At 39.0% G+C, this 27,959-nt stretch overlaps 1 protein-coding gene and 2 long non-coding RNA genes across 3 annotated transcripts in view; 2 read left to right on the top strand and 1 right to left on the bottom strand.

The window, feature by feature from the left end:
- LOC145434144 (uncharacterized) overlaps positions 1-27,959 on the top strand; it is a 376,188-nt gene that overhangs the window by 161,296 nt on the left and 186,933 nt on the right. The gene's annotated exons all lie outside the window — the stretch shown is intronic.
- The window catches only part of LOC145459768 (uncharacterized), a 63,062-nt gene that overhangs the window by 22,603 nt on the left and 12,500 nt on the right, over positions 1-27,959 (bottom strand). The window contains exons 2-12 of the mRNA XM_080338320.1: positions 20,765-20,872; positions 18,289-18,395; positions 16,451-16,519; positions 13,369-13,445; positions 11,507-11,548; positions 10,685-10,714; positions 10,579-10,619; positions 9,778-9,921; positions 9,480-9,563; positions 9,299-9,426; positions 1,156-1,229 (exon numbers count right to left, since the gene is read on the bottom strand). Of these exons, the coding sequence (XP_080194446.1) occupies positions 1,156-1,229; positions 9,299-9,426; positions 9,480-9,563; positions 9,778-9,921; positions 10,579-10,619; positions 10,685-10,714; positions 11,507-11,548; positions 13,369-13,445; positions 16,451-16,519; positions 18,289-18,395; positions 20,765-20,855 (887 nt within the window). The 5' untranslated portion in view covers positions 20,856-20,872. The remainder of the gene's footprint in view (positions 1-1,155; positions 1,230-9,298; positions 9,427-9,479; positions 9,564-9,777; positions 9,922-10,578; positions 10,620-10,684; positions 10,715-11,506; positions 11,549-13,368; positions 13,446-16,450; positions 16,520-18,288; positions 18,396-20,764; positions 20,873-27,959) is intronic.
- LOC145434146 (uncharacterized) lies at positions 19,551-20,550 on the top strand. Its single transcript, XR_013913285.1, has 2 exons — positions 19,551-20,205; positions 20,430-20,550. It is a non-coding gene; the product is annotated as an uncharacterized LOC145434146 (long non-coding RNA).

Consider the following 27,959-nt stretch of genomic DNA (forward strand, 5'->3'; position numbering starts at 1 on the left):
GCAGAACGCTTTGCAACCAATCCATGGTTATAATTTATTATATAAGCAGTAAACCTAACGATTACAGGAAATTGTAGGCTATCAATCCCAGTACTTATGTTTCTGAGATTGAGGCAACGGGATTCCACAAAAACTATGAACAGTGTGCTTGCTCGCGAGTAGACAATGTGGCTCCAAATACGATCGGGCCGAAGCTCATCACCAATTTTTACAATGTTTGATGACAAACATTGATATGTTAGGCTGTTACGGGAATTTGAAATTAAAATACACACTAGAATATTAACAAAATTACGAGAGCCTGAATACGATTAATGGTCTTCTGTTGATCGTCGTCAGATGGGTGATGATTCACCAAATAACAACAGAAGGCCATCACAGTTGAAGAGTCACATTGATTGATAGCGCATAATATGTAGTAAACTGCTAACGAATGTGAATTTCTTTGAACAACCGCGTAACAATTTGGCATCCACTGCGACTTCACAATGAGATGGTAGAGCACCCAGCTTCTTGCTCGGTAGGGTGTGGGATTGATCCATGGCTGGTCCAGACCAGAAGATTCATCATAAAATTAATATCCGCTAACCACTATTTATGAGTACGTAATAGTTAATAATTGATGAAGGTAAAAATTAATCTTCAACACCACTGTGATTGTAGTAATCAATGGTTACAGGACCACATTCCACCATCTATCAAATCCTATAACTGAAGTCACAACTTAATATTATATTGGTTTTTAACACTAACAGGGCATGGCATTAAATTGTTTTATTGGTAAGCGGTTGCTTGACAACCAACACCACACATGTTGCAAACTAACTATCTTAAAAAAGGATCACAATTTATTCAACGTTTAGACTGTCCTCAAGACAATTATTACACTTTGTGAACCCGGGGGGCTATGCCAACTTAAACAATTTATCATTCGAAAATCGTCAACTTGTACTGTTTGTATCTGCATCATTTCTCACTGAAGTTTCTGAATGTAAAATTTTATGTTATGTGAGATCATAATTAGTTATAACAACCTTGCAAGGTTAGAAAAATTGTACTATAGGCGACGATGATCCCTGACGAGTGTCAGCTCGATAAGCTCCGGGTAATATGTATGAATAAATTTTCCAAAAATATAATTGGATTATCACATACCTTGATGATGGAGAGAAGACGTGGTTGTTGATGATTAACGCTCTATTGGCTCCATTATTTTGCACTCGATACGCCTGAAACAACATAGTATTATAACAGAAGTAATGCAATCCCAAAACATCACGGCCAGTTGCAAAGAACGTATACAAGATATAAATAAAACTATTGATATTCCCAGTATGTCAAGTCGATATCAGTGGTTCTCAACCTTTTGGACTTCGCGGACTGGTAAAACTTCAATATAAATGTGGCAGACCAGGTTCACCGCTAAATTTAATTGCGCAATGCATGCAACTAGAATGTAATATTGGAAGCTTATGTAATGCTGAGTTTTTGATATTGAAATTTCTGTCGGGCAAAGCTCGCGCGGACCTGGTAAAGTCCACAAGCTTGATTGTGATTTCTCTTTATTTTTTTAAAGAAATACATCATTGCTGTTTGCTATCGCCTCTATTTTACTGCCAAGTGTGGCTTGATTGCACTGTCGGAATTTCACCACGTTCATTCAAAATTCTTCGCAGCTTTCACATCTAACTTGTCTGAAACGAGTTGTAGGCTACTTTTAAACAGTTTCGTACAACACTTGCAAAGTTAGTAGGGGTCTTCAAAAATGACTTTTTTTCTCAAATCGTACTGGCTACTTGATAAAATTGTTAGGTTACCTAATTTAAGCCTTCACACCAAATTTGGTTCAATTCCAACCAGTAGCCGCATTGCTACAGGAGAAGAAAGTTCCTATTCATTATATAAAAATAAATAACAAAAAATCTGAAAATTTTCTGTCTCACCCCATGAAAGTGTTCTGTTGTCTATAGAAACGATGATCACCAAATTTGGTTCAATTCCAACCAGTGGAAACGGAGCTATTGCCGTTGAAAAATTTGGATTATGAATAAAATAGTATTTACGGTGACCAATTCTTCAATTATTTATTATAGTGGTAAATACTACTGTAAATACTATTTTATTCAAATCCAAATTTTTCGACAGCAACACTCCGCTTCCACTGGTTGGAATTGAACCAAATTTGGTGAACATCGTTTCTATAGACAACAGAACACTTTCATGGGGTGAACAGAAAATTTTCAGATTTTTTGTTATTTATTTTTATATAATGAATAGGAACTTTCTTCTCCTGTAGCAATGTGGCTACTGGTTGGAATTGAACCAAATTTAATTTGGTGTATGGGCTTAAATTAGGTAACCTAGCAATTACATCAAGTAGCAAGTAATTTTTGATGAAAAAAGTCATTTTTGAAGACCCCCATTGTACAGTTCGCCCAAAGTAGACCATCTACTCTCTATTCCTTCACCATGTGGAAAATAACGTTCCAAAATTCTAAATCAATTTGAAATTTGATGTTTCATTTCTCTAATTAATGGATATATAAAACTCTGAAACTTGTCACCAATGGGCGGTTGAGAACCACTAGTCCAGAGGTCTCAAACTCACATGTACTCGCGGGCCAATTTCCTAATTTTTGATGACGCCGCGGGCCGCAGCATCAATAATAGGGGTATTCAATGTATAATACCAAAGTAGGCCATATTTGACGGCACCTTGCTGACAGGCATTCTACAAACATCGTGAAAATGTAATTTACTACTATACAAGTCACGCTTGGCACGAAAAAATCACATTTTCAAATATTTGAATAAAATAGTTTTTGAGCCGGGCATAATTTGTTAAAATAATGAGTTATAGACATCTTGCTAGAGGACGCATGATGACACCGTAAAAGCTGTGGGGTTATAATATTGGAGCTAGTGGACCTTGACGTTCCACAATTTTTTACGTGGAATATTTTAGAATTCACTAAAGATTGATCCTATATCAGAGCATGAGAGCGATGTAGCCAAATCGGGGTTACTAATATTGTCGTGACAAGTTAGGCTGTTGTTACTGTCATTGCCAAAGTCAAATTAAACCAGCGTTACATTTTCTCCGATTAGTATTGGAACAGATCAATAACAACTTAAATATAATCAGTAGTGTGCCATAGTAATAGCATTAATTCTTAACCCTTTTTGCGATCGTACCCCTTGTGATTTGAATAAGATTTCACGTTCCCCCTGTCCATTTTCAACACAATTTGTGATGGTACATATATTAAAATCAGAAAGCCAATTCACATGAAATATCGCGTAGCGCGAAGACTATTTTCCAGTTGAATAAAATGGCCCAGAAAATATTCCTCAGCATATAGGCCTCTTTCCACAATGCATCTCGTACCCTCTGATGTGGTGCTTCGTACCACGAATGGGGCTACGGAACCTCATTAAGAATCCCTGTAATAGAAATGCGCAAACGTCGAAGAACTCATTGGTGTTACAGCTGAGGACCGTACCATTACTTTACTTGCCACCGATAATAACATGGATAAAGAGAACAAACAACACCTATGACGTAACCAAATATACGTCACGGGGACCACAGAGTGCCAATGGTTTCCATACAGACCTGATTCGATATCTATATTCCCTTCGCAACGCAAGGTACGGGCTTTTGATATTCCCCATGACAGTTTTATAGATTGCTGCGTCTGTAGGATTACCAAGTCATCTATTCCGAGACGCAAGTCGGTATTTCTCTGATTTTAATGCTTGACCCGACTCAGCTCAAGTCATTTTTAGTTTATCACCCAGCCAATCAATCCAAAATCGAGTAATTTTACGAAAGGTCGCACCAAACAAAACCACAATTTTCAGTCACGAATCATCAACGGGTCATGTTTTATTATCATGAACCGGAAATGAGACGTAATAGCGATCTTCCACCGGATCGTAGATTTTAGAAGTGATGTGATAGTGAAATTTGTTTAGATTTCAGATTTTTTTAGTAGTGTTAGAGTGAACTTAAAGTTCTTAAATCTAAAAAAGATATATGACACTGGAATATATTGTCGAATACTTGAAATTCCAAAATGCCTTCGCGGGCCGCACAAAATGTTCTCGAGGGCCGCCTGTTTGAGACCTCTGCACTAGTCTATATTGCATTACGTCGTTTCATCTACAAGTCTTCTTCCACTTCAACGGTTTCCAGACCATTACCTCCACTTGTCATCGTCAGCTACGATTAGGCCTTAAGTACTCAAATCCGAGTCAAGAATCAAATGTAACGATTCGAGATAGGTAGTGAGAGTCAAAGTTTTCGAGTACCGTAATTTTCCGAATATAGTTCGCCCCCATGTATAATATGCACCCTTAAAATGGCGTGTAAATTCTGGGAAAAAGCCTGTACCCATGTATAGTACGCACCCTGCATTCGCAGTACATGAATAGTTGTGTTTGAGTACACGATGTTGTTCTGTTTTGCGATGTCACTGTCGAACAATCATGACATAACCATCGCCATCGCTAATCATAATACAATTAACGGCATTGTCTCTAAACGAGAGTAGATAGTAGCCAAAGCCTGCGAGGCCGGCGACACTATAGTTCAGGTTAGCGACACACGACGTCTTTCGCACGAGGCCAATTACAACTACAGATGCGATTGCTCAGGCTTAACGGTTATGTCGGCGCACCAGTTCTGTTGGAGATGCAACTGATTACGCAAGCAATTATATCTTGCGCACATGGCCTCTTGTGTATGCGATTGTTAAGGCCTGTCGTTGACGCGATGAATCAGCAAGGATTGCCCTTGTAGCGACCTAATTTCGCTCGCGTACAAACGGCAACCTAACTCAGTAAGAGATCGCGTGCTGTGCCGTCGACTCTCGTTAATTGGCAACACACTTTTCGTTAATTGGCAACACGCTTCTCTATTTGGCAGCGCCTTAAACTCTCTATAATACGAATTACGGGCACGATGGCTAGAGGTGATGCGCGATTGGAAACAAACATGAAGAAAGGTGTGATTTCAAGTTTTTGATCGAGGGAGATTTTTTTTCAAGGCTTGCTGTACCCATCTATAATACGCACCCCCTATTTTAGGGCAAAAAATCGGTAAAATTTTGCGCATTATACATGGAAAATTACGGTAAGATATTCAGACAATGAAAATTATAGTTTAGACTCGGCTTATCCTAATTCAGCAAAACATGTTGCACAAAGCTACACATAATCATTAAAACGACCAGAGGCATTGTCACAAAGCGACATGTAGTAATTATGGTCAAGAAGTACTACATTTTTTCCGATTACATGTCACTCGTTGCTCGACATTATTTACTATAGACTTCGTCACAGTTTGGCAAAGAGTGGTTTCAATTCCTACTGTAATCTCCGAGATGACATGGCACTTCCTAGCAGAGATGGTCAAAGTAGTCAAGGCTACTCAAGTAGAAGTAGAAGTAGCGACAAAAAATCTACTCGAATACGAGTAGAAGTACTTCTTCTACAAGCCACCTAAAACTACTTGAAGTAGAAGTAGAATTGACTGACTTTAAATCTACTCAAGCAAGTAAGTAGTTTTGAAAACTGTCTGAATTCGTTCGCATGGACTGTCAAAAGCTGCAAAAAATTGAGCTATGCAGAAGGTGCAAAGAGCTTGATTTGTATATTGATGCATCCCAGGAGGTATAAATTTTCGACAGAATAAGTATTTTTTCGCATCATGGGATGTAAATTATAGTATTGATCAATGTTCCAGCTAATTTCTGACCAGTCAGCGCACACTCACCAACTTACTGCGCAGACCCTTGGATAACAGTGTGTAACGACAAAAAAAGGTCATCACTTCGGATTTTTTGTGCGCAACTAAGATTTTCTGTGCGCAGAGACCATGTCAGCACTGCGCATTTGCGCACGTGCGCAGCTTAGAGGGAACATTGGTATTGATAGGAAAATGCGATACTAACCCCGGTTTAGAGAACATCATGGCATGGCGCCCTACCCCATATTATAAGGCTCCAAGTTTAGGCGAAGAGCAATACGGAGTAGTTGTATCGGATACGGTTTCAACACTTTGCGCGATTAGTATACGTTAACATCAAATATTGTGGATCGTAAAAGTTATATTTAGTGTAGCTTTATTTTCGGAAAATATAGGCCTTACCACACTTGCTTTTATTCTTCAAAATGTATGTCTGCAGACAAAAGAACTGAAAGTAATTATTGAACTCAAGTATGATACTCGGGAATTGAAAGTGAAATACAAATACCACCTCTAAAAAGCGGGAAATATATTTCATGTCTTTTGACCATGAAGCTTCAAAGGTGATCTGCTAAAACAGGGGTAACGTTCAATAAAGCCGGATTTTCCAGATTAGCAGGACATATTATGGGCTGCTAGATTACGATATGATAACACTGGGCGACATCATTTTTCTTTTCTTGCAAAAATGATGACAATTACCGTAATTTTCCATGTATAATTCGCCAAATTTTCCCGAATTTTTGGCCTAAAATCGGGGTGCGTATTATGCATGGGTACAAGCCTCGAAAAATATCTCCCTCGAAACATAACTTGAAATCACCCTCTCTTCATGTTTGTTTTAATCGTGCATCACATTCAGCCATCATGCCCCGTAATTCGTATCATCAGTGTTACGCGCTGCCAATTAGCGAGAAGCGTGTTGCCAATTAGCGTCTGCGCTGTACAAGAGCAAGCGGTCTCCTGCTGAGTTGGTTTGCCGTTTGTACACGAGCGAAATTAGGTCATTGGATTGCTGCACGCGCACGCGGCAATGCTCGCTAATTTATCACGTCAACGACAGGCCTGAACAATCGCATTAACAACACGCCATGTGCGCAAGATGTAATCGCTGGCCCAAACACTGTAGTCGCATCTCCAACAGGCCCTGTGCGCACGACATAATCGTTTGCCTGAGCATTGACCAATCGCATCTATAATAGGACTCGTGTGCAAGATTTTTTATAATCTGTGATTTAAAATTTTGCATTTTAGTGCTAAAGAAGCCTGTTCTGTGACGTATTCTTTGCTGTTTGGTCATAGCTATCACCATTGTGACGTCATGAGCGGTGGTCAAAGTACATACCATAGGTACTCAAGTAGAAGCAGAGGTAATGGCGTCAATTTCTACTCAAGTAGAAGAAGTAACTGCGTCAATTTTTAGTCAAGTAGATGTAAAAGTAAATTTTACAAGTATGTAAAAAAGTCATTATATAGGCCTAGTTTTTGATATCACCATCAATTTAATGATATTTTCTTCCTTTCAAAACATCACAAGACTGCAATGCAATGAAAAGATGGGAAAGCGTCGAAGAGACTTGGAGTAGTCTTTGAAATTAGACATCAGAAAACTTATCAGACCTTGGCCCAGGCGATGTAAATAAGAGGTATGCACAGCACAATGAATGAATAATAAAGCGACATTGAGGCTGTGAAGCATTTGAAAACAAAAATATTTACCATTTGGTGTGCCAATATGGTTGAAAGAGAGCCACATGGGCATGGAAAAGATTGTTACTTTTGCTAATGTTTTTAATTTTATTTATTGTCAAAAATCAGCATAAAATTCCATATCCAATTTGACTTGCGCAATACGACCGATTTCTCATGGCCAGATGTTACAATTTCATTGCCTTCAAAAGTTTTAGCAGCAGTTGACGAAAATTCTCTCGGTGAAGAGTCTTTGTTTGAAGATTGTTCTCAGCATGTGTGTGATGGTGATTAGCAGCTATATAAAGGCTGAACCAAATAACTGAATTTGCCAAATTAATCTGCTCTTGCTGTAGGTTCCAGATTAAAAGCCAAACATATACTTGGCACTGATACCACTGTTGCTTCGTATATGCACCGTGATAGCGAATACACATACGCTTCTTTGCCTCCGGACCCTCTTTAGTGTATTGTGTCGATGTTCAAGGTCTCATAGAGACATTGGGAACTGTGAATTGCGCCTATTTATTTATGCACCAACACCAAGCCTAAAGGCTGTTTTGTTGCACAATACAAATCAATGTGCTTCTATCCCTGTAGCTGGTACAACCGGCATTAAGGGGTCTTATGAGAATATGAAACTTTTGATTTCAAATTTGGAATATAGTACTCGCACTACTCAAACGTGTAATGTTTCGTTTGATTTTGAATACATAAATATGCTACTGGTTCAACTGTCTAAAACCGCAAGGCGTCATTCTTTTATGTGTGAATGGGACAGTAGAAATCATTGACTTAAAGGTAAGTGACCGATGAGGGATTATCTTACAATTCAGGCTATAAAATGTTTCAGAGCCTGCTCTTATCGACAGATCTAATGTTGTATTTCCACTATTATATACCATTTTAAAGGCTCTGATCAAAGAGAATGCATGTTCTAAATACATTCACGAAAGGTTTCCTAACTTGAGTTAATGCAGGAAATGGTGTATTGGTAGGACCTGAAATCAGAACACTCACCAAAACCCCCTATTTCTTATTAGGAAGGCGGATTTGGGAAAAATACATGACTCTCTTTCATCTTAATTTCTTGGAAATACCAAGGATCCCGATTATTTGAAGGGTTTAATTTAAGATAATAACACCTTAAATCCAATAAAGTACGTTGAGAGCTTTGTAGGATGTATTTCGTATTAGATACGGACCTAAACGGGCATAAGCGTCATTAATACAGCCCTTTTTGAGTAACATTTTTATTAAATTTTTACGAAAAATTGTGATGTGATGAGGGAATTCTGATGGCCAATTCGGAATCAGCACCGTCAAATTAGGTAAACTCAATTATTCGTTCTAAAAAAAGAAAAAGTTAAAAAATGTCGACTAGTGTAACAGGTAATGGCTAGATTGCGAAACGGTAGTTTCAAACGTTATGGTTGGGCATATTTACTGTGATGAAATATTTGATATGGGCGACAATACGGTGTGAGCGGAACCAAGCAATCCGGTACCTAACTTATATTCACTGATACTTTTGTGAAAACATCTTTGTCACTCCATAACTAATGTGCGCGAAGCGCAACAAAATTTCTGGGCCTCACTTGAATTTTATGAATATGAAATGTTGGTACTCTGTGAAAACAGCCCCGAAATTCTTCAGGCTATCTTTTGTTTTGGGGTATTAAACTACTTCTACTTGACAAACTGAAAATAGCAAAAAGTAAGTGAGTAGATCACAAAATATTACAAAGTAAGTAGAAGTAGAGAAAATCAGATCTACTTGAGTGCTTCTAAAAAGTAGAAGTACTTCGTTACTGACCACCTCTGCTTCCTAGCAAGAAATTAAAACACTTGGCTTACTTTGCCGCTTTTAATACGTCTCATCAAAAGATCTCTGCTGAATTCCTTGACCTCAAAGTCTTCATCCGGCCAGAATTCCCTTCTGTTCGTATCCTGCCAGTCCATGTCAACCACAGCAACCGAGTTTCCTGAATATTTACTGTACGTCAAATGGAACACAATAAAGATCGCCCACACCTACCATCGAGAACGAAAGACTCGTTAAACTTTTTCATCCGCAAGTTTTTCAAATCAAGACCATTGTGTCCGTTTTTTCCAGGGCCCACTAAAATCCATGACAAGCAGTTACAAGAGATTGATTGATTTTTCCTACACACTAAAAGAACTATCACGAAATTAAGTGACTGGATCATTCAACGATTTGTATTACAAATGCAGATCCTAACAGCAAATAGCAATAACTGTGTGCTGTTATCATGACGGTTGTTGAACAATAACCAAAACTCATCAAGGCGCAACAAAGAGTAAATCCTGTTTACGTATGGTGGAGATTGTTGTGTTTTCGTTATTATACGTGACAGGTCCGTTTCCCATTACGTTGGCTTGGACAAAGTTGCCTCCAGAGATGACCACATGTTTTCCATCAGTATATGGAGTTTTCCCGACGTTGGTCTGAACCACATCTGAAAAAAGAAAACAGTATAGTAACATCACCCCTTCTGTTTGAGATTCTTGCCAATCAAGGAATAGTTGACACACAAATCCTTAGTCCATTATCTCGTTACTCAAATCCCTTTAGGGGATCTGTTTACTACAACTCAAAATCCTGACCAACTTTATGGACTCAAAAAATATACTATCTTTTGAGCATCGATGAAATGTCAAGTCTATACTATGTCACTGACGTAAAGTTTATGTTGCATACACTTATATCGAAATATTTCGAAAGGGCAATTTTTAACAGGCACATAACCAGTTGGAGGCGAAGGTAATGCACAACTTTCAAAGGAAGCTAATGGAACGCACTTCATTTAACATTCAGAATCATGTTTGGATCTATGGTTTGGTTGAAACATCATGAGCCAGCTTCAATGCCGTCCATTGGAAATGCATCCGAGGTCACCATATTACATAGTAAATCATTGCCAATAACCGACAATTTTTCATAAGACAAAGTCGAGTAATACAGCTCCGATAAAGTGAGGAGATAGAGGAATTTCAATTAAGTCATATGTAGTGGTCCAGAGGTAATTTTCCCAGACTTTCCCTAATTCATAGTATATGCAACAGAGAACTGCCAAACGTCAAGTCACCAAACAGAAAAGAATGACATTTCTTACTGCCTCCACTGGCTCTCACGTTTGCCCCACTATTCGATATTCTGTAAGGTAAGGCAAAGCAAATTATGACCTTGTTATAATGCAAACCACAATGTCAGCGACTTACGTAGTTGAGTCGCATTGCTCAGGAGTCCAGCTGTAAAATGATCGATGTGAAAGGACTACAGTAGTAAATTAATGAATAATATCATAAACCGTATGCCAATTGGAATCTGATTAGCAAAATAATGAAGAACTGCAAATAGTTCAAAATTTTTTGAGTAATCTCAACAACTCAGGTAGGGTACTGTAACTTTCATAATTTGGTAACTTGGGAACGATATGATCATTGAATGACATAATTTATGTTTTCAAGTCTCTAGCTAGACCAGCAATACTCATTACTCAAATTAAACAAGGTTTCAAGACTTTCAACCATATGTCAAGTGGACAGAAGCAGAAGCTTGGTGCCAAAACATCAGCTGTTCCATACTGAGCAACTGCCCTCGACACTCAATTTTGACCTCAGATCAGAATAATTCTAGTCTCTGATACTGAGCTGGATAAAGATATTAACACACTGGCGAACTGATATCAAAATTTTCATATATGGACTGTGTGAGCACTTTGACTGCATGCGTCAGTGTAATACAGTAGCAGGGATATGTGAGTAACACCTACTGACTACGCTGGCTATGCATATTTTATGGTAATTCAAAGCATACCCTTTATTCTATAAATATTCTAATAGGCACAAATAAAGTTGTTGTCACAAATAACAAGTATAATGTGCATTCCGATACTTGGCACAGTAGATCTGCTAAGAGAATGTGTGACTACGTTAAAAATAAAACAAAAGTTGATTGATCTAATTTGGGAATTGAAAAACGGGGGAGAATTGACAAATTACCATGTTAACGATTTTATCAATGCAATGAAAATAACTTACTTAGTCGATCCGCGATTTGAACTGGGTCCCTCAGGAACTGCACTGCAATACGAACAGGATGAAAGGACACAGACATGACCAGAGAAAATCCTGAGAAGGCGTTTCGAAAATGGAGATGTACAGACAGCAGCATTCAATACCACCGGTCAACACATATTTTTAGGCAGACAAAGTAAGAGTGGTTTTGGGGGCTCCGAAGGGCACTGATTCCGAATATGACCTTAGTTTTTCCAAATTGGCTCTTATTCTGGAGAAAACCCATGGCGCTATTTTGACCAAAATCTCCTATTTTCGCTGTAATGGCTCTGAGATAGTAAATCGGCTCAGTCGTACTATCAAGTTTAGAAATTCGATCTACCTGTTATTTTACACACAGAAGACTATTTTGAATCAAATACAGCGAAAGCAGTATATTCAGGGGTATTACATTTATCATATTCATAGACTTTCACGGATATTATGTACATAAATAAACTCCAGTCACGTATATAATTATTTACCTAGATACGGTACTCAAATAACGTGGCATTAATTCAAGCAGTTTTACGTCAACCCCCTATTGTAAATTTGAAATAATCAGTCGGAATATCACATTAATCATTTCTTTTAAAGCACAATTGTTTTTTGTATGATTTTCGCCTGTAAGCAATTAAGTGCAGTTTCACGTAAGGTTCCAGCAATGGTCTGCCATGATATGTTCATCTCATCTGCCATAATATCTTTTTTGTTGTTGTTTTGATGTGAACCTTTCCCCTTGCTAATCAACAAGAAGATCATCAGTAAATATATCAAGATGACTGAACAGGAAGTGAACTTTTATGGTCATGTTTGTTCCAAGTTTTCTATAGGCAGATACGAATTTTCGGACCAACTGTTGGTAGTTGGGTGCTTTGTGATCATCTAAAAAGTTTTATTTACCTACATCTTAGGATAAATTCCATGAAGTGAGCTCCTTCCTAATATGAAATTGGAATCTTTTATCCGTATCCCAAATTTGAAATCTATCAAAGGTACCAGATTTAAGCTTCTCGTTTGATAGGGATACCATAGGTATACGCACTTTGTTGACTCAGCGGAAAATTATCTATTTACAAGTCAAAAGAAATGAGTATTGAGCATATGAGTACTGTAGTTAAGCTTTTCAAGGACAAATTTTATAGCTTTATACTCCTCTTAAATCTCGGTAGAATTACCAATTGATACACGAGAATATGTCTTTCCATTGTGCAAAAGTACAAATTTTAGGCTTGACAAACTGCTTTTTCGACAGGTCATGTTAGTATTGATAGAATGACTGATAATGACATGAGGGTTCTTCATAGTCAATTTAGTCAGTTTATTTATGCACAGTATACAATTAGAAAAAAAAACACAATTTTAATCCTATTAAGTGAAATATTCAACGGTAGATACAGTAATTTTAGGGGTAGAAATATCTCATGAACAAGGGTCAATCTGGCAAAACTAATGTGATATTCTTAATCAGCAACCTCAAAAACTCCTGAAACAGCTCTCAGATGTTCTGCCCAAAAAAAATTTTTCATTTTGTTGACCAGTGTAATTGTTCGACTTGAATCTGCCCATGCTTTATTATATAATTTTCTAGATCATGATGGCGTTTGATGAGATGAGCAAGTTATAATTTTGAAAATGATTATACTTCTGTCATACGGTAATCAAAATTAGATGGTAAGTCCTAGTAATTAGGATGGCTCTCAGATGAAATTGTAACTTTGATTTATCCTGAGTAGCATCAGTGTTCTTCTCCTGCATGCTATTGGGAGTGACTGGTGTCGGACTTATTTTAACCTTTGCGTAGTGTTATAAAAAACTTCAAAGAATGATAGAATTATAGAGCAAACCCAGTTGTCGGCGGAGCGTGATTTCCAACAAAGCCTCCCGCATCACTGGCAATGCTACCAGTATCCGTTTCCATTTCCTGCAAAAACATGCAGATAAAGCAGGTTACCAAATTGTATTGAATCTATGGAGTCACATCAGTCAGTCGAACTGTTTTCATAAAAATATATTTTTTAGATGACAGAAATATATCCCTGACCAAGATAAAGATAAAGACAAGTATCGTACTATGAAGTACTGCAACGTTATGAAAATAGCAACATTGAATTAGTCATTGTTTTAGATGACTCAATTACATGCAGTGACGAAGTTTCACAAACACACACAACATTATCACACTTAACAATACAAGGCTTGTGTGAGAAATATGTACTTTGAATAGAAATAATAAATTGAACAAGCATGAAATCGAGCATCGGTCGTTTGCAGTTGCTATATACTCATCCAAACCAGTGCTTCCTCAATATTTTTGCAGTGCACCCTGATACACAGTGGCGCAACGGGAAGGCTTTGCAGGTCATAACTAGGGCTGGGCAAAATCGAGTACCTGAGTGATTCGATTCTGAATCACGTAATATGCTTCGAGTCGAGTCGAGTAATCGAGCATCACTCCTTATGACGTCATAACAGAATGTAATACGTCAAAGATCAAATATGTACCGTTTATGCTACAACAAAGAATATAATACCCGTTATCCATCTCATGAAAAATACTTTGCTGTTTTTTCGACCATATCGATTTCATTCCACTTGGTGGCAATATTGTGGGATAATCATGACTTCGGAAATGTGCTACGTCCAGGAACCTTCGTAGCTTTGTAATAATGTTTCGTATGCTACGATACCGCCAATCAAGGTTTCAAGGCTTCAACAGTGAAAATTCGTATCGAAACTATAATTCTCGTTGATAAATTAACTGTCAGTAGCGAACAGCGTATAATTTCAGTACTCGAAAAAATCGTATTTTACTACTCGACTCGAATCAATAAATTAATACTCGATTCAGATTCGAGTACTTGAATCATTGTGCCCAGCCCTAGTCATAACCCCTCGCATTCCATGATTAAAACCCCATCCTTTTGAAATGACTATTTTATCTCACATCTTTCTCAGCTCATTTGCAACTCCTAGCACGCTGTCATGTTTCGACAAAACTACAGTGGCTTTTTTCTCGTGCTTGCTCTTGTGTTTGCTAAGAGCACCAAAACTGTGTCCTACAATGTTTCTCTGCGATGTGATTGCACTTCAAACCGAACTTATCACGCTTGACATGCAATATGTCAATGTGTCGCGATATGTCAGTCTCCTCGCTGCTCCTGAGCCGAGGAACCATTTCTCCTCGAATAAATTATTCTATTATAATGGTGAATCCGTCACATTGCAAATTCCAAGGTTGATTTTAGGTGGTTCCGAGGGTCATGAGCAGACCAAAATTGATGTTCTTGTAATTAGTAATGCAATGTTCCAAATTGATTCCCAGTTAATGAAATTTGAGCTCAGACAGCCAGCCAACTAATGCAATGAATCGCATTTATCAGTCAAATGGCGAAAATGTCAATTGCCCTGAGCGCAGCCCGATGTATGATTTGCTTGTGTCTACACCTGTGTGGGACACTATGATCTCATCGTTCTTCCGAGAGCACTCAATTAGTCGCACGAAATTTGTATTTTGCTTCTTCTTACTTCATACTTGTGACGCGTATCAGTGCAGCCACTTAGTGAGACTCGACATTGCACAGCGACTTCTGATTTTGTTAGATTTCCTAACATAGTATGCAAAATGGTAGCTTCCACCGGCTTTACATATCATAAGTTAAAGTTTGACAACACGATGAAGCTGATCTAATCCTTGTAATATCTTGAAAAACTTGCAACCCCCTTTTTTTCTTTAAAATCCCATACTTTTTCTCGGCTGGGATAACCATGCTATCTCTCTCTACAGATCCTAGTCATCCTTTTCCTCACCCTTACTTGAGACTGTGAAATACTAGAGGTGGAAGGATAGCAATTTACCGTTTCATTGCAATACGTTTCGTTGCAATACGTTTTCTTTCTGTGCTGTGATGTTCATTTCCAACCTGTAAGGCTGTTGGAAAAGTATTTCATCCTTTGATATGCTATAATAAACACAGGTGCTATGCTATAATAACTATAGGTGGACATTAGGTAGTCAGCGAATGGTGCTTTCTCAACCAATCAATGAAATTGATATCATTGACTGATGTAAAAAAATCTAGGAAGCGTACAGGGTCCATCTTGATTTCATATATTTATTGTATCATAACTTGATGCTGCTACTGCTGCATAATTGTTAATGGGGTAAAACCCGTTTCACACTCTGCTCAATCAACATAGCAACACTCAGTTACGCCGAATACATTGTCCGGTCAGGCCTAGACCGTTAAGGCGTAAGTTTATATTCCCTTTCAAGTCCTCGTCAAAATTGTTGGCAAAGCGACGGAAGATATTGATTTTATGGGATTATAATATATCATTTCATTCCTCCAGTTGATACATTTGGTGACGCTTAAAAAGTCAGTATGTACTTCAGCATTGCGGCCAGATGTGGCCCGAGTCGTTGCTAGGTATCGTGTACATTAATATATATCACTTCACTGAAATGTAGGGTTGCATTATGACATCATGTGACATCATGAGGTTCATGTTCGCGTTCACACAGAACCTTTTTAAAAAGGTTCGCGTTCACACGAACCCGAACCTTTCAGAGGTTCACACCATCCCTAGAGGACATACACGTTTGTTTAGGTACATGCCTGTCCATGGACAACAAGACAAATAGCATTTGCCCATTGAACAAAACCTATTGTGTAGACAATGTACTGGATAGCACCCACTTCCCCGATCGGCCAGTCCATATTTACCGCTCTTTCCTGGTAGCTAACACTCCTAGGGTCACCCATTTTGAGAATCTGTGATTCAAACAAAACACTTGGAAATTTTTATGAGGTGTAATGTGATCTACCGCAACGTTTGCGGGAACAAACAAATATTAAGATGAAAGCTGCTACCTAGTGCACCATGCACCAAGCACGTTAAATTGCAGTTCTACATGTAGGATCTCACCATGTTTCTTTTGATGATGGATACAGCCTTCTCGTAAGGGTCAGATGCCATCGCGATGCTGAAGGCATACTGTAAATGCATCATTATAAAATAAATAGAAATTTTGTTTTGTCTTTAAATTAGGCCTTTATATGTCAGGCAATAAGACATCTTGTGAACAAGATAATTCCGCATTGCAATCACTCCAACTATCTCAGGCTAGATTTAGGGTACAAGGTAAGGTAATTAAAAGGTTTGTCCCATGTTAGCAATGCAGTCACCTCCTGCCCGTCTGCAAGATCATAGAAACAAGTACCAGCAAAACTACGATGGCATCATTGAAATGTGGGACAGAACAGTGCTCATTTCAGTTTGAAAGACAAGAGGTGTTGTCAATATAAATCTGAATGTTGATAAAGTTTTACTCTATAGTGTATAAAAGGCCTTCAACTGATCAACAATGTACCAATTCAGACTAGATTCAACATCAAGAATGCACCACACATGTGTCTTGAATACAATGAATGCAATAGCTTTTTTCTGCAAAAACAGTCATCTTTAGTAAGGTTTATAGCTTCAGCTGCAACACACACAAAATCCTAATCTCACTGTAGACTAGGGTTACCATATTTCTGCAACCTGAATTCCGGACACTCTTTAGCGCCCACTAGTGAATTTTAAAATGAGTTATGACATCACACTATCCAAGCTTTGCTCATAGACCAGAGGTGGCCACGATCCGGTTCAGGAGTATGTGGCCGCGTGTTGTGTAACCGGGACCGAAAGCACATGTTTTCCACCTCTTTCCACGCAAATAAACAATGATTTTGAGCCCACACTATAGGGTAATCAATGCAACTTCTGGGCGGGGGGTGCTTGCTATATGAATCTGGTTTCTATATGCATCTGGTCGTTAAATTATTTGAATGAAGCCTGTCAATAATGTTGGTTGTTCCATATATTACTTTTTAAATACTACTCTCCGCCCACATGATCAGAGTTATGATGGTGGAGAATGATGAGTTCGAAAATACTTGGATCGTAATTGCACATCTTTACGTCCTGTTCATGTCCTACCGATAAGACTGTTTATCAACCTTATGCTGGTGCGCGCCACGGATATTTATAAACACCCCACATCCAGTGGTTTCCAACCTTTTATGGTCGCGACTCCATCTCCAATTTGAAAATGTTCCGAGGCCCAGATCAAAATTTGACGAGCCGAGCCGATTACTAAAAGAAGTCAGCACCTTTGCCGAAACTTACTCACGGGCTATTTTGGAAGCTGATTACGTTCAACATATTCGCAAACCCCAGAATAAAGGTTAACGACCCCTGTTTGGAACCACTATCTTTGAATAAAGCATTTAAACGGCCTTAACGATCTCTAGGAATACACCGTTCTATAATTGCGATTACAATTAGGCTTATTCCAGTAAATGAAGGTTGTTTTTATTTATATTTTATTGCAGTTTTTGCGAGGGTGGTGGTCTCCATATTAGAATTAATAAATGTTATAGCAAATCAAGCGCAGCGCGAAGAAAAATATCATGCATCAGGATAAATATTCCCAAAAAATATTGTTTTTATGGTGATTTACGAAAAAATTATGAGCCTACGTCAAGTCTTCAAAATTCCGGACATTTGGCATATTTTAGAAATTCCTCCCGGACGCTTGTTTGAACAGTGAAATTCCGGACATGTCCGGGAAATTCCTGACATATGGCAACCCTGCTGTAGACTCAATCTCAAAACTCAAATCAAATTTGATTACTTTTACACCCGAACACTTTAGTATAGCCAAGAGAAAGATGTTACTGAATCAATCTCTGTACTTCTGAACAACTATCGGTACTCACCTTGTTGAGCAACGGATGAATTTGGTTCAACAAATACGGATTGTTGCAAATTCCACTCAAAGAAGCCTTATCGGTCGATGCGAGTTCTTGAGGCTTTCGAATATCGGCTGCAATGTAGCAACAGGCTAGCTTATTCTGACAGCCTATGAAATTGATGATCTATAAATATAAGCCTACATTGGAGGTCAGCAACCTTCAAGTAGGCTTTGCCTCTTCAGACTACTAAGCTGGAACATTTACTTCAGCAGTTTCCGAAGTCAAACTACTTATGTTGTTACATATTAGATTTTGTCATGTAGGAAGTATTGCTTGTATAATTTTGCTTGACCCTTTTATGAATGAGTTTGTTACCAAACGGGTACCAATGAGCTCTGAAATGCGATTGAGTGTCTCCAAAGTGGGTTCATTCAAAGCCGCTTTCATACTGATTTGTAAAATGTAATTATTTTTATAGCGCTGGAACCACCCAAAAATCTACTACTGTTTCGCGTTGTGGGGCCATAACCGTTTTTGAGTCCCACATTCCCTGCTTATGAGAGGCCTTGATTTCTGACATTGATGGTTGAAATGATGCATGTCAACCGAAGACGAGGCGAATAGAAGTGTGCACACTGCACATAAATGAACTATGTTACAATGTATCAACATTATGACAGTATTTTTTCCTTTACAATTCTAATGTACCGGTATGTCCCATTTTCACTGCATAATAATAAGAGTTAGTTAATGTCTAGTGCCGATTTTAATAAATGCTGAATGCACCAATTAGGAATCGGGGTCAATATTCCGAGCCAAGTATTGCCACTAGTCATTCTGCATTAGTGATGAACGTACGCATTTTGAAACGTGCAAATCATCTCTCACCGACGATTGTCCAGAAAGTTCTTCCATGCAGTGCTCATCCCTATATCTACATGTCTTGAAAATCGCTACATCCAGATTATAATCAAGTGGAAATGTACTGCATTAGTTATACTTGTACTGGAGTGTTGCGAATGGCTACTTTGTCCAACTCTGTCAATAAGGTAGTTCGGATCGACTATCACGATCCACAATATAGGTATATATATTGTGCATATAGTAATGGAGCTTCCATAGCAATGATAGCATCATTATGAAATGCAGGATGCTGATAAAATAGTACTGTATATTTGAAATGCAGGTCATTCTCAATGAACACATAATAGTCAATAGTCATGAGAGGGAATCGTTAAAGGCTGGCTGAACGAGATAGCCTAACGGTAGATTGTAGTATATTAATGGTAACCAGTGAACTCGGCCCATGACGAACTCGGCCTATTGAACTCGGCCCATGACGAACTCGGCCCATGACGAACTCGGCCTATGACCAACTCGACGAACTCGGCCTATGACGAACTCGGCCTATGACCAACTCGGCCCATGGTGAATTTGTTAAAAAAAATTATTATAAATGTCGTGAATTGTATTAATTCTGTGGAGACAATGGTAAATTGGTGGTGATGGACATGTCGTATCAATGTTATTACCACTGGGGGCAGTATCGTTAAGGAATAGGGCCTAGACAGAAAAAAAACTCGCACCAACTCAACTATTAATGTGAATTATATTACGATAATTATAATATTATCAAGTGATTAGGAGGTTAGGATTAGGGTTATGATTAGAGTTAGGTTAGGGTTAGGATTAGGGTTAGCTTAGGGTTAGGATTAGGGTAAGCTTAGGGTTATGATTAGGGTTAGGTTAGGGTTAGGGTTATGATTAGAGTTAGGTTAGGGTTAGGATTAGGGTTAGGTTAGGGTTAGGATTAGGGTTAGCTTATGGTTAGGATTAGGGTTAGCTTAGGGTTATGATTAGGGTTAGGGTTATGATTAGAGTTAGGTTAGGGTTAGGATTCGGGTTAGCTTAGGATTAGGTTAGGGTTATGATTAGGGTTAGGTTAGGGTTAGGGTTAGGATTAGAGTTAGGTTAGGGTTAGGATTAGGGTTAGGTTAGGGTTATGATTAGGGTTATGATTAGGGTTAGGTTAGGATTAGGGTTAGGATTAGGGTTAGGGTTAGGATTAGGGTTAGGTTAGGGTTAGGTTAGGATTAGGGTTAGGTTAGGATTAGGGTTAGGTTTAGGTTAGGGTTAGGTTAGGATTAGGGTTAGGTTAGGGTTAGGGACAGACAGACCTGACTTTAGATTCATACGACTTGCCCACGTGTTATGACGGCGGCAAGTAAAACTTCCAATTCCGAGAACTGCAATACTGCCCTCCCCCCAGCATTCGTACGACATGTCCATCACTCCCAAATTAACCATTTTCTCCGACAAATAATACAATTTACGACGTTTATAATCATTAATACTAAGAAATTCCCCACGGGCCGAGTTGGTCATAGGCCGAGTTCGTCATGGGCCGAGTTCAATAGGCCGAGTTCGTCATGGGCCGAGTTCACTGGCAACCATATTAATTACAGCATAAAAATTGATTTTCATGTTAACGGCAAGTTACCATTCCATAACGCCTGCATATGCTGTGGACGTAAGCCAAGTTGGTCACCAAACTTGAGGAATTTTTCATCAGTGTTATCGTCAGTCGGCATTGCTGTTGTCTACTGAGAATCTGCATATTGAATATGAAAAGAAGATTAATTGACCAATAGAGACTTTACTTTCATAACTCATTACACAAAAGCTCAACCTGAATGTCATAAAACACTTTCAATGCCCAGAAACAGCTCATACAGTGCAGTATTTGTCTTAGTAACTGCAGGATTTACTGGTCATTCCTGATTTTACGAACATTTTCCAAAAAATTTGGGGGGCCATTGCCCCTTTCGCCCCTCCCTGGCTACGCCAATGGACCTGACCGATCTCGCCTTCCATGACATGCCACCTCATTTTCGTCACTTGCTTCTTCAACTTTCCATTCAGTGTGCATACTGTGCATGCCTCCTCTTTACATCGCCTAGGCCAAGTTGTGTCTGATTTCAAAGACTACTCCATGTCGTTTCGACACTCCTATCAATAATCAATACTCGTCAGATTATATTTTCATCTTCATCTGAACAAGACACACACAATGTACACACGCAAGATGATACAATGCGGTGTAATGAAAAAATAGAGGATGCCGAACGACCAGTTGCGGATAGTTGCGGCCTCTAAAACTGGAATCCACCAAGCCTGCGCGAGCCTTCGCTCCGTGCACCATAGCTATTTTTTCAGCTATACCATGCCAACAAAATAATGAAGTGCACTATGGAACTTACTACGATAGCATTCCGCAAATAAACCGATTGCCTGTTCAACTTCCTCTTTCTGAGCAACTTGCCATCACTGCAAAGCTACGCTATACCCGGGGATTCACCGCGGTACTCTGAGAAATAAATGAACCATAGAAAACTGCAGAGATAGACCGGTACAGGCTTGTTTACATAGCTCATTGGCCCTGCCCATCAATGATTCACGCAGCACGGCTCAATGCGAATAAAACTAATCGTCTCGTTTGCTCCAGCCACTTTAAAGTATCCATAAATGATGTTTGCTGCAGGCAGTTGCTAATTTATGATGCATATACGAAATATGGCTCGAAACCACATTTATCGAAGTTTTTTTTCATCATCACAGCAATTTTATCAGTTCAATGCACCACAAAATGCGATACAATGAAAAGATAAGAAGGTGTCGAAGCGACTTGGAGTAGTCTATGGAATCAGACACCCACCTTGGCCTAGGCGATGTAAAGAGGAGGCATGCACAGTTGCACACTGAATGAAAAGTAAAGAAGATAGTATGAGAAAAAAGCGAGCAACAAGAAATGGGGTGGCATGTCATGGAAGGCGAGATCGATAGGTCAGTCGTGGTCCGGTTATCTTGAGGATGGACTAGTATTCATTTAGTAGTAATTGCTTGTATTTCGACTTGAATGTGGACATGATCATCGCTCTATCAAATATGCCGGACCTGATGTGTGGAACAGTATCCCGCCGGCCATCCGACAGTCGACGAGCATGTCCACATTCAAGTCGAAATACAAGCAATTACTACTAAATAAATACAGTCCATCCTCAAGATTACCGGACCACGACTGACCTATCGATCTCGCTTCCCATGACATGCCGCCCTATTTATTGTCGCTTTCTTTTTCTATACTATCTTCTTTACTTTCATTCAGTGTGCATGCCTCCTCTTTACATCGCCTAGGCCAAGGTGGGTGTCAGATTCCATAGACTGCTCCTTGTCGCTTCGACACCTTCCTGTCTTTTCATTGTATCGCATTTTTTTGTGGTGTATTATTGACCAGTTTTTTACTGTGAATAAAGAATATAGTAATATATTATGTCTGTGGGAGGATTATATGTGTAAAGATCGCCCCATATATTATATGCTGTGTTATTCATCCAATAAGGGCCCAACATTATCGTTTCGTCACTACATTTTTCATATCTTTAAGGTGAGGGGTGGGCTATTTTACGTCATCAAATTTTGCCAGCCACCAAAAATATAACAAAATTCTGGCTACGCATTTGTGATCAGTGAAACCTCACGTGCTCCAATCACAAGTGGCTAGAAATTGATACGCTTATGTTGACATAATATTATCGTTTTATACAAATTACTATACCTTGGGACTCGAAAAGTTACGAATAAAAATTATGTTCTTTGAACTGACCAACTAAGGCACTATCATGAAGATTGCAGAATACAGCTTAATGATGAAAACAAAATAAAAGTAGCCCTAATATGCCCAATATAAGTGGTGAGAATGAATAGGGCCAACCAAGGGTCCCTGAAGTGTTTTCAGGAGGGCCCGCGAAACCTCCAAATTTCCAAAATGGTTGATAACCTAATTTGTATTTTTTTTTTAATATGATATATATATATATATCGTCTGCTATCGGCGCAACCAAGTATTTTTAATATGAGAAACATGAAGCACTGTCATTTCATAACTGCTAAAACTTTTGGACTCAAATAAACCGAATGGCCAGCCGAGATGAATATGATGCTATGCACACTCCTTTTAATTGCCAAATTGCTAATAGCCTACTGATACAAACATATATTGCTGATTAGAGATGTTTTGTTGGGGTTTTAGAAAAAAAATGTTTGCAAAGATCCATTTTCTCGACTAAAACTACTATCAAAAGTTCTTACTGAGTTTGGATTACAAATTAATGATTCGAAAACAAAAACTATGATATTTAGCCACAATGAAAAACTAGGTTACCCGACTTCAATCTGCTCTCTGCATAATCATCATATTGAAAACATGAAAACTTTCAAATACCTTCGGTGGATCACTCACTATAACGAAACGAATGTGGGGATATCCGAAATCAACAATAGGGTCAGCTCCGCTCATGTAGCTCATGCAGCTTTCCAAACCTGTAAATACCTGCTGCGAAACTTTATAATTTGGATTGGTACAAGAGTAAAATTTTTGAATGCGTTTGTGAGAAGTCGATTCACATAAGGCTGCAGAGTATGGTCTCTCCCGGAAAATCAAAGAAACGTCCTGGCTGTCTGCTTATCTGCTACAGACAATTTTTTGCGAAAACTGGTATTGGAGGATACACTCGAAAGGGAACCGGCCTCGCCTTCAAAATTAGTAATGCGAATCTTCATAAAATCCGCTGGCATTTCGCAGCTCACTGAGCGATCTATTAATCAAGTATACATACGTAAAACGTGAGAGCATATTACAAAAGACCGCGATGTCTTCGATATTTTCTAATGATCACTCCCAAACAGTGTTGCGTTGATTATAAGGTCACGGTTTTGATCTTTTCAATGACTTGACTTCAGTCGAGTCACTATACTGCCCTAAAATAGGGTTGCCATACGTCCGGAATTTCACTGTTCAAACCAGCGTCCGGGAGGAATTTCTAAAAGACCAAATGTCCGGAATTTTGAGAACTTGATGTATAGGCTCATAATTCTTTCGTAGATCAGCATATAAATATAAACTATATTTTTGGGAATATTTCTGCTGATGCCCGATATTTTTCTTCGCGCTGCGCGCGATTTACTATCACGTTTATTGATTTTATTACGGACACTGCTACCCTCGCAAAAACTACACTAAAATAGATATAAAAACAACCTTCATTTACTCTAATAAGCCTAATTTTAATCGCAATTATAGGAGAACGGTAAATTTCAAGAGATCGTTAAGGCAGTTTAAATGCTTTATTCAAAGATATTGGTTCCAGACGGAAGAGGGGTCGTTTGCCTTTATTCTGAGGTTTGCGAATATGTTGAACGTAATCAGCTTCCAAAATAGCCCGTGAGTATAAGGACAAAGGTGGTGACTTCTTTTGGTAATCAGCTCGTCAAATTTTGATCAGGGCCACGGAACATTTTCTGATTGGAGACGAAGTCGCGACCATAAAAGGTTAGAAACCACTGGATGCAGTGGCGTAGCAGCCACTTGGCGGTTCTGGCTCTGCGCCAGGGGCGGCAGGCTCCAAGGGGGCGGCAAAATGAGGCTAACACAGTGTACACAGCCGGCTAAAGCAGCGTAATTGGTAGTCCTATAGCTGGCGTCCCGTGAGCTAAAATTTAATCAAACTGGTCTCAGTCGAAAGCTAGTGTCACGCTAATTCCGAAAACACGAATTAATATGTTAAAATGACAATGGAACCATTCCGAAATAGCCGTCAAGGCCACTTGTTCCTAATAATGGTTGGATGGTTAGTTGATGCAAAGCTACTTCATTCGACACCATACTTATGCTCTCTGACCATTAGTGTTTCAATTGAGAGCTGTACGAGGAGCTTTTTAAAGCTCTGATTAGGTCTTATTTACTAGGGATGGTGTGAACGTGAGGATCACGTTCGCGTTCTGTGTGTGAACCTCGGAAATTAAGAGGTTCACGTTCACAAATGAACCTTATTAGGTTCTGCACTGTGAACCTTTTTCATATATTACAATTTTCACTTCATTATATAAAATCTTCGGTTGAAATTCAGTGCATTTCAACTCTGTGGCACTCTATGCATGGCGCTGGCAGCATAAAAAATCAACACGAAACGAGCATGCACCTTGAGAATTTCAAAAATTTTACTTGCTTTGTTACAAAAGTTTGCTCGAAATATCCAGTTTAACTTTTGTGAATATTTAGTGCCTCTGCTGTGACCTCGACCCGCAATCACACAACATCAAGAGCGAAATACACAACATGTAGGTAGTCAGCGAATGATGCTTATTCAACCAATCAATGAAATTGATGTCGTTGTCTGATGTCAATAATCTAGCAGGCGTACGGGGTCAATCTTGGTTTCATATTTTTATTGTATTATAAAAACAAAATCCGTGAGATTGGGGTGTTAGCTACTGCTGTGGGCAATATCAGTAGCAAGTAGAGACCCGTTTTACACTCTGCTCAATATCAACGTAGCAACACTCAGATGCCGAATACATTTTGCCTGTCTGGCCGTAGGCGTATATTTCCTTGCAAGTCCTCGTCGAAGTTGTTGGCAGAGGGTCGGAAGATATTGATTTAATGGGATTATTATATCATTTGATTGCCTCAGGTGATACATTTGGCGAAATTTTAAACGTGAATATGTACTTCAGCATCGTGGCATTATGTGGCCCGAGTCGTCGCCAGGTATCGTGCACATTAATAAAGAGGCTATCATTTCACTTATATATATATGGTTGGAACGAGCGATATGACGTCACGTGACGTCATGAGGTTCACACCATCCCTATTATTTACGTTCTACCATGAATGATGATCGGCTATATCAGCTCTATCGATAGCAGTGGTTCTCAACATTTGTGTCTTCGCGGACCCCTTTGGACCACCACAGACCCCCTCAAGTTTTCGTTCAAAATTAGCTCAATTATCGTGCAACCGTCAACTGTCTCGTGCAAACATTGATTTTAGGTTAGTAATAAACAGCCAGAAAATGAATTTTATTCAAAATAACATCACACTATATGTCGAAATTGGGTATACTTTTAATATTTCGAAACGAAATTTCCACCTGTATTCATTGTCTTGAAAATTCTCGTCTTTGATTGGATATGGACGAGTGCCCAGAGTCCATTTCCACAAAAATATATTGTTGGCAAATGTAATACGCGTAACGCTTCCGACGATAGCTTTTGGTGTGTGTTTGTAATGCACATATCATGTCCACGCAGCCTATAGTCATTTCAATCTAGCACAGCGGTTCTCAACCGGGGGTCCGCGAAGCAATTTCAGGGGGTCCGCGAGACCTCTAAATTTTTAAAATGGTTGGTAAAGTAATTTTCATTTTAGTTTTTAATTTGAGAAAGCATGAGGCAGTTTCGCACCATGCTAAAACCTCAAGACTCACATCATCATAGTAATCGTCTGACATGAACTGCCGTAGTGTGGAAATTCATTTTCATTGTCAATTTTCCAATAACCTGCTGATACAAACATATTTCTGTTTAGAGACGTTTTGTTGATGTTTGTGGAAAAAATAAAAATATGGAGACAGTGACGTCAATCAGGGTGACTTCGTAATGTCTGCGAAACCTTCTCGCTTTGAAGTTGTCAGTCTCATCAAATTATTGAACAGTCGTTTGAAATAAATATTTCCGAAGTATATTTCCCTAATTTGTCCCAATGCAGGGATTGAAACCTCGCCACGAAATCCATTTTATCCTGTGCTATACATAACAACCACTATTTGAGCAGCTTCTTGGAGGTACAGAACTTCGATATACAATTGAATAGTAGGCTATATTCATTTTTAAATGAACCCGAATATTTTCGGCTGACACTCGTCATATAGCGGACAATTATATACCTGCTCTCAAAGCCTGGATATCAGATTTGGCGCATTTTCACTGCGGATGCCCTATCGACAAGGCTGATTTTTTGATGAACAAGGAGTGTTTCGTTGCTATCAAAGCATTACGCCCCGACCCTGAAATTCATTTTACCAGTTATATTGGTATGCAGCCTTGTCTTGTTAATGTTCAATTGTTCATGGTCGAAACTGCAGTAGGGGTCTCAGCTTTCCCGTGGCCACTTACTGGCCACAGATATTTTTGTGGCCGGCCACAGTGAATTTCATGGCCGGCCATAAGAATTCATCGTGGCCGGCCACGAGTTCATGGCCAGTTCGTGATTTTGTCACATCTAGTTGGATCAAAATCCGCCCTTTGCATCCAATTTGAGAATAGTCAAGTAGATCTTCTTCATTTGCAATACGAACTTGCTGGTGGCAAGGTTTGTATAGACGACTTCCACTATATTATCGCACGTACCTAAGTTAAATTACCACTTTATTGAGTAGTTTAGGGATGGGTTCAAAATTTGCACGGCTTTACACGTGTTACCTTTTCTGTTCGCTGTAGAAATGAATTTAATTCCCACTGACTATTGAAAAAGTACTCTGGGACGGTGCGTTGTAAACTAACACCGAAACATACGTTCCTTGAACGTTCTAGAATCTAGATAAATATTTGATAGAGTAATGTATGAGCGTACTGCGTAGCCTACATCTTACTGCTTGGTCAGACGAACGTCTTTACATTAAAACTGGTGTTCACACAGATTTCATGCCAGGCGATCAACACAATGGGATTGCGTGGAAAGATAAAACCGTGGTGCAGACTCGATAGCCTCGCAGTTTCTTCGCATCTCCATCGCCCAAGCCCATTAGTGATGCAAACGTAGATAATCTGACTCCCTGCCCCTCTTTCGATTTCTACAT

This window comes from Botryllus schlosseri, chromosome 2 (assembly GCF_051294905.1).
Source record: "Botryllus schlosseri isolate E-star chromosome 2, Bs_hap1, whole genome shotgun sequence".
Lineage (NCBI taxonomy): Eukaryota > Metazoa > Chordata > Ascidiacea > Stolidobranchia > Styelidae > Botryllus > Botryllus schlosseri.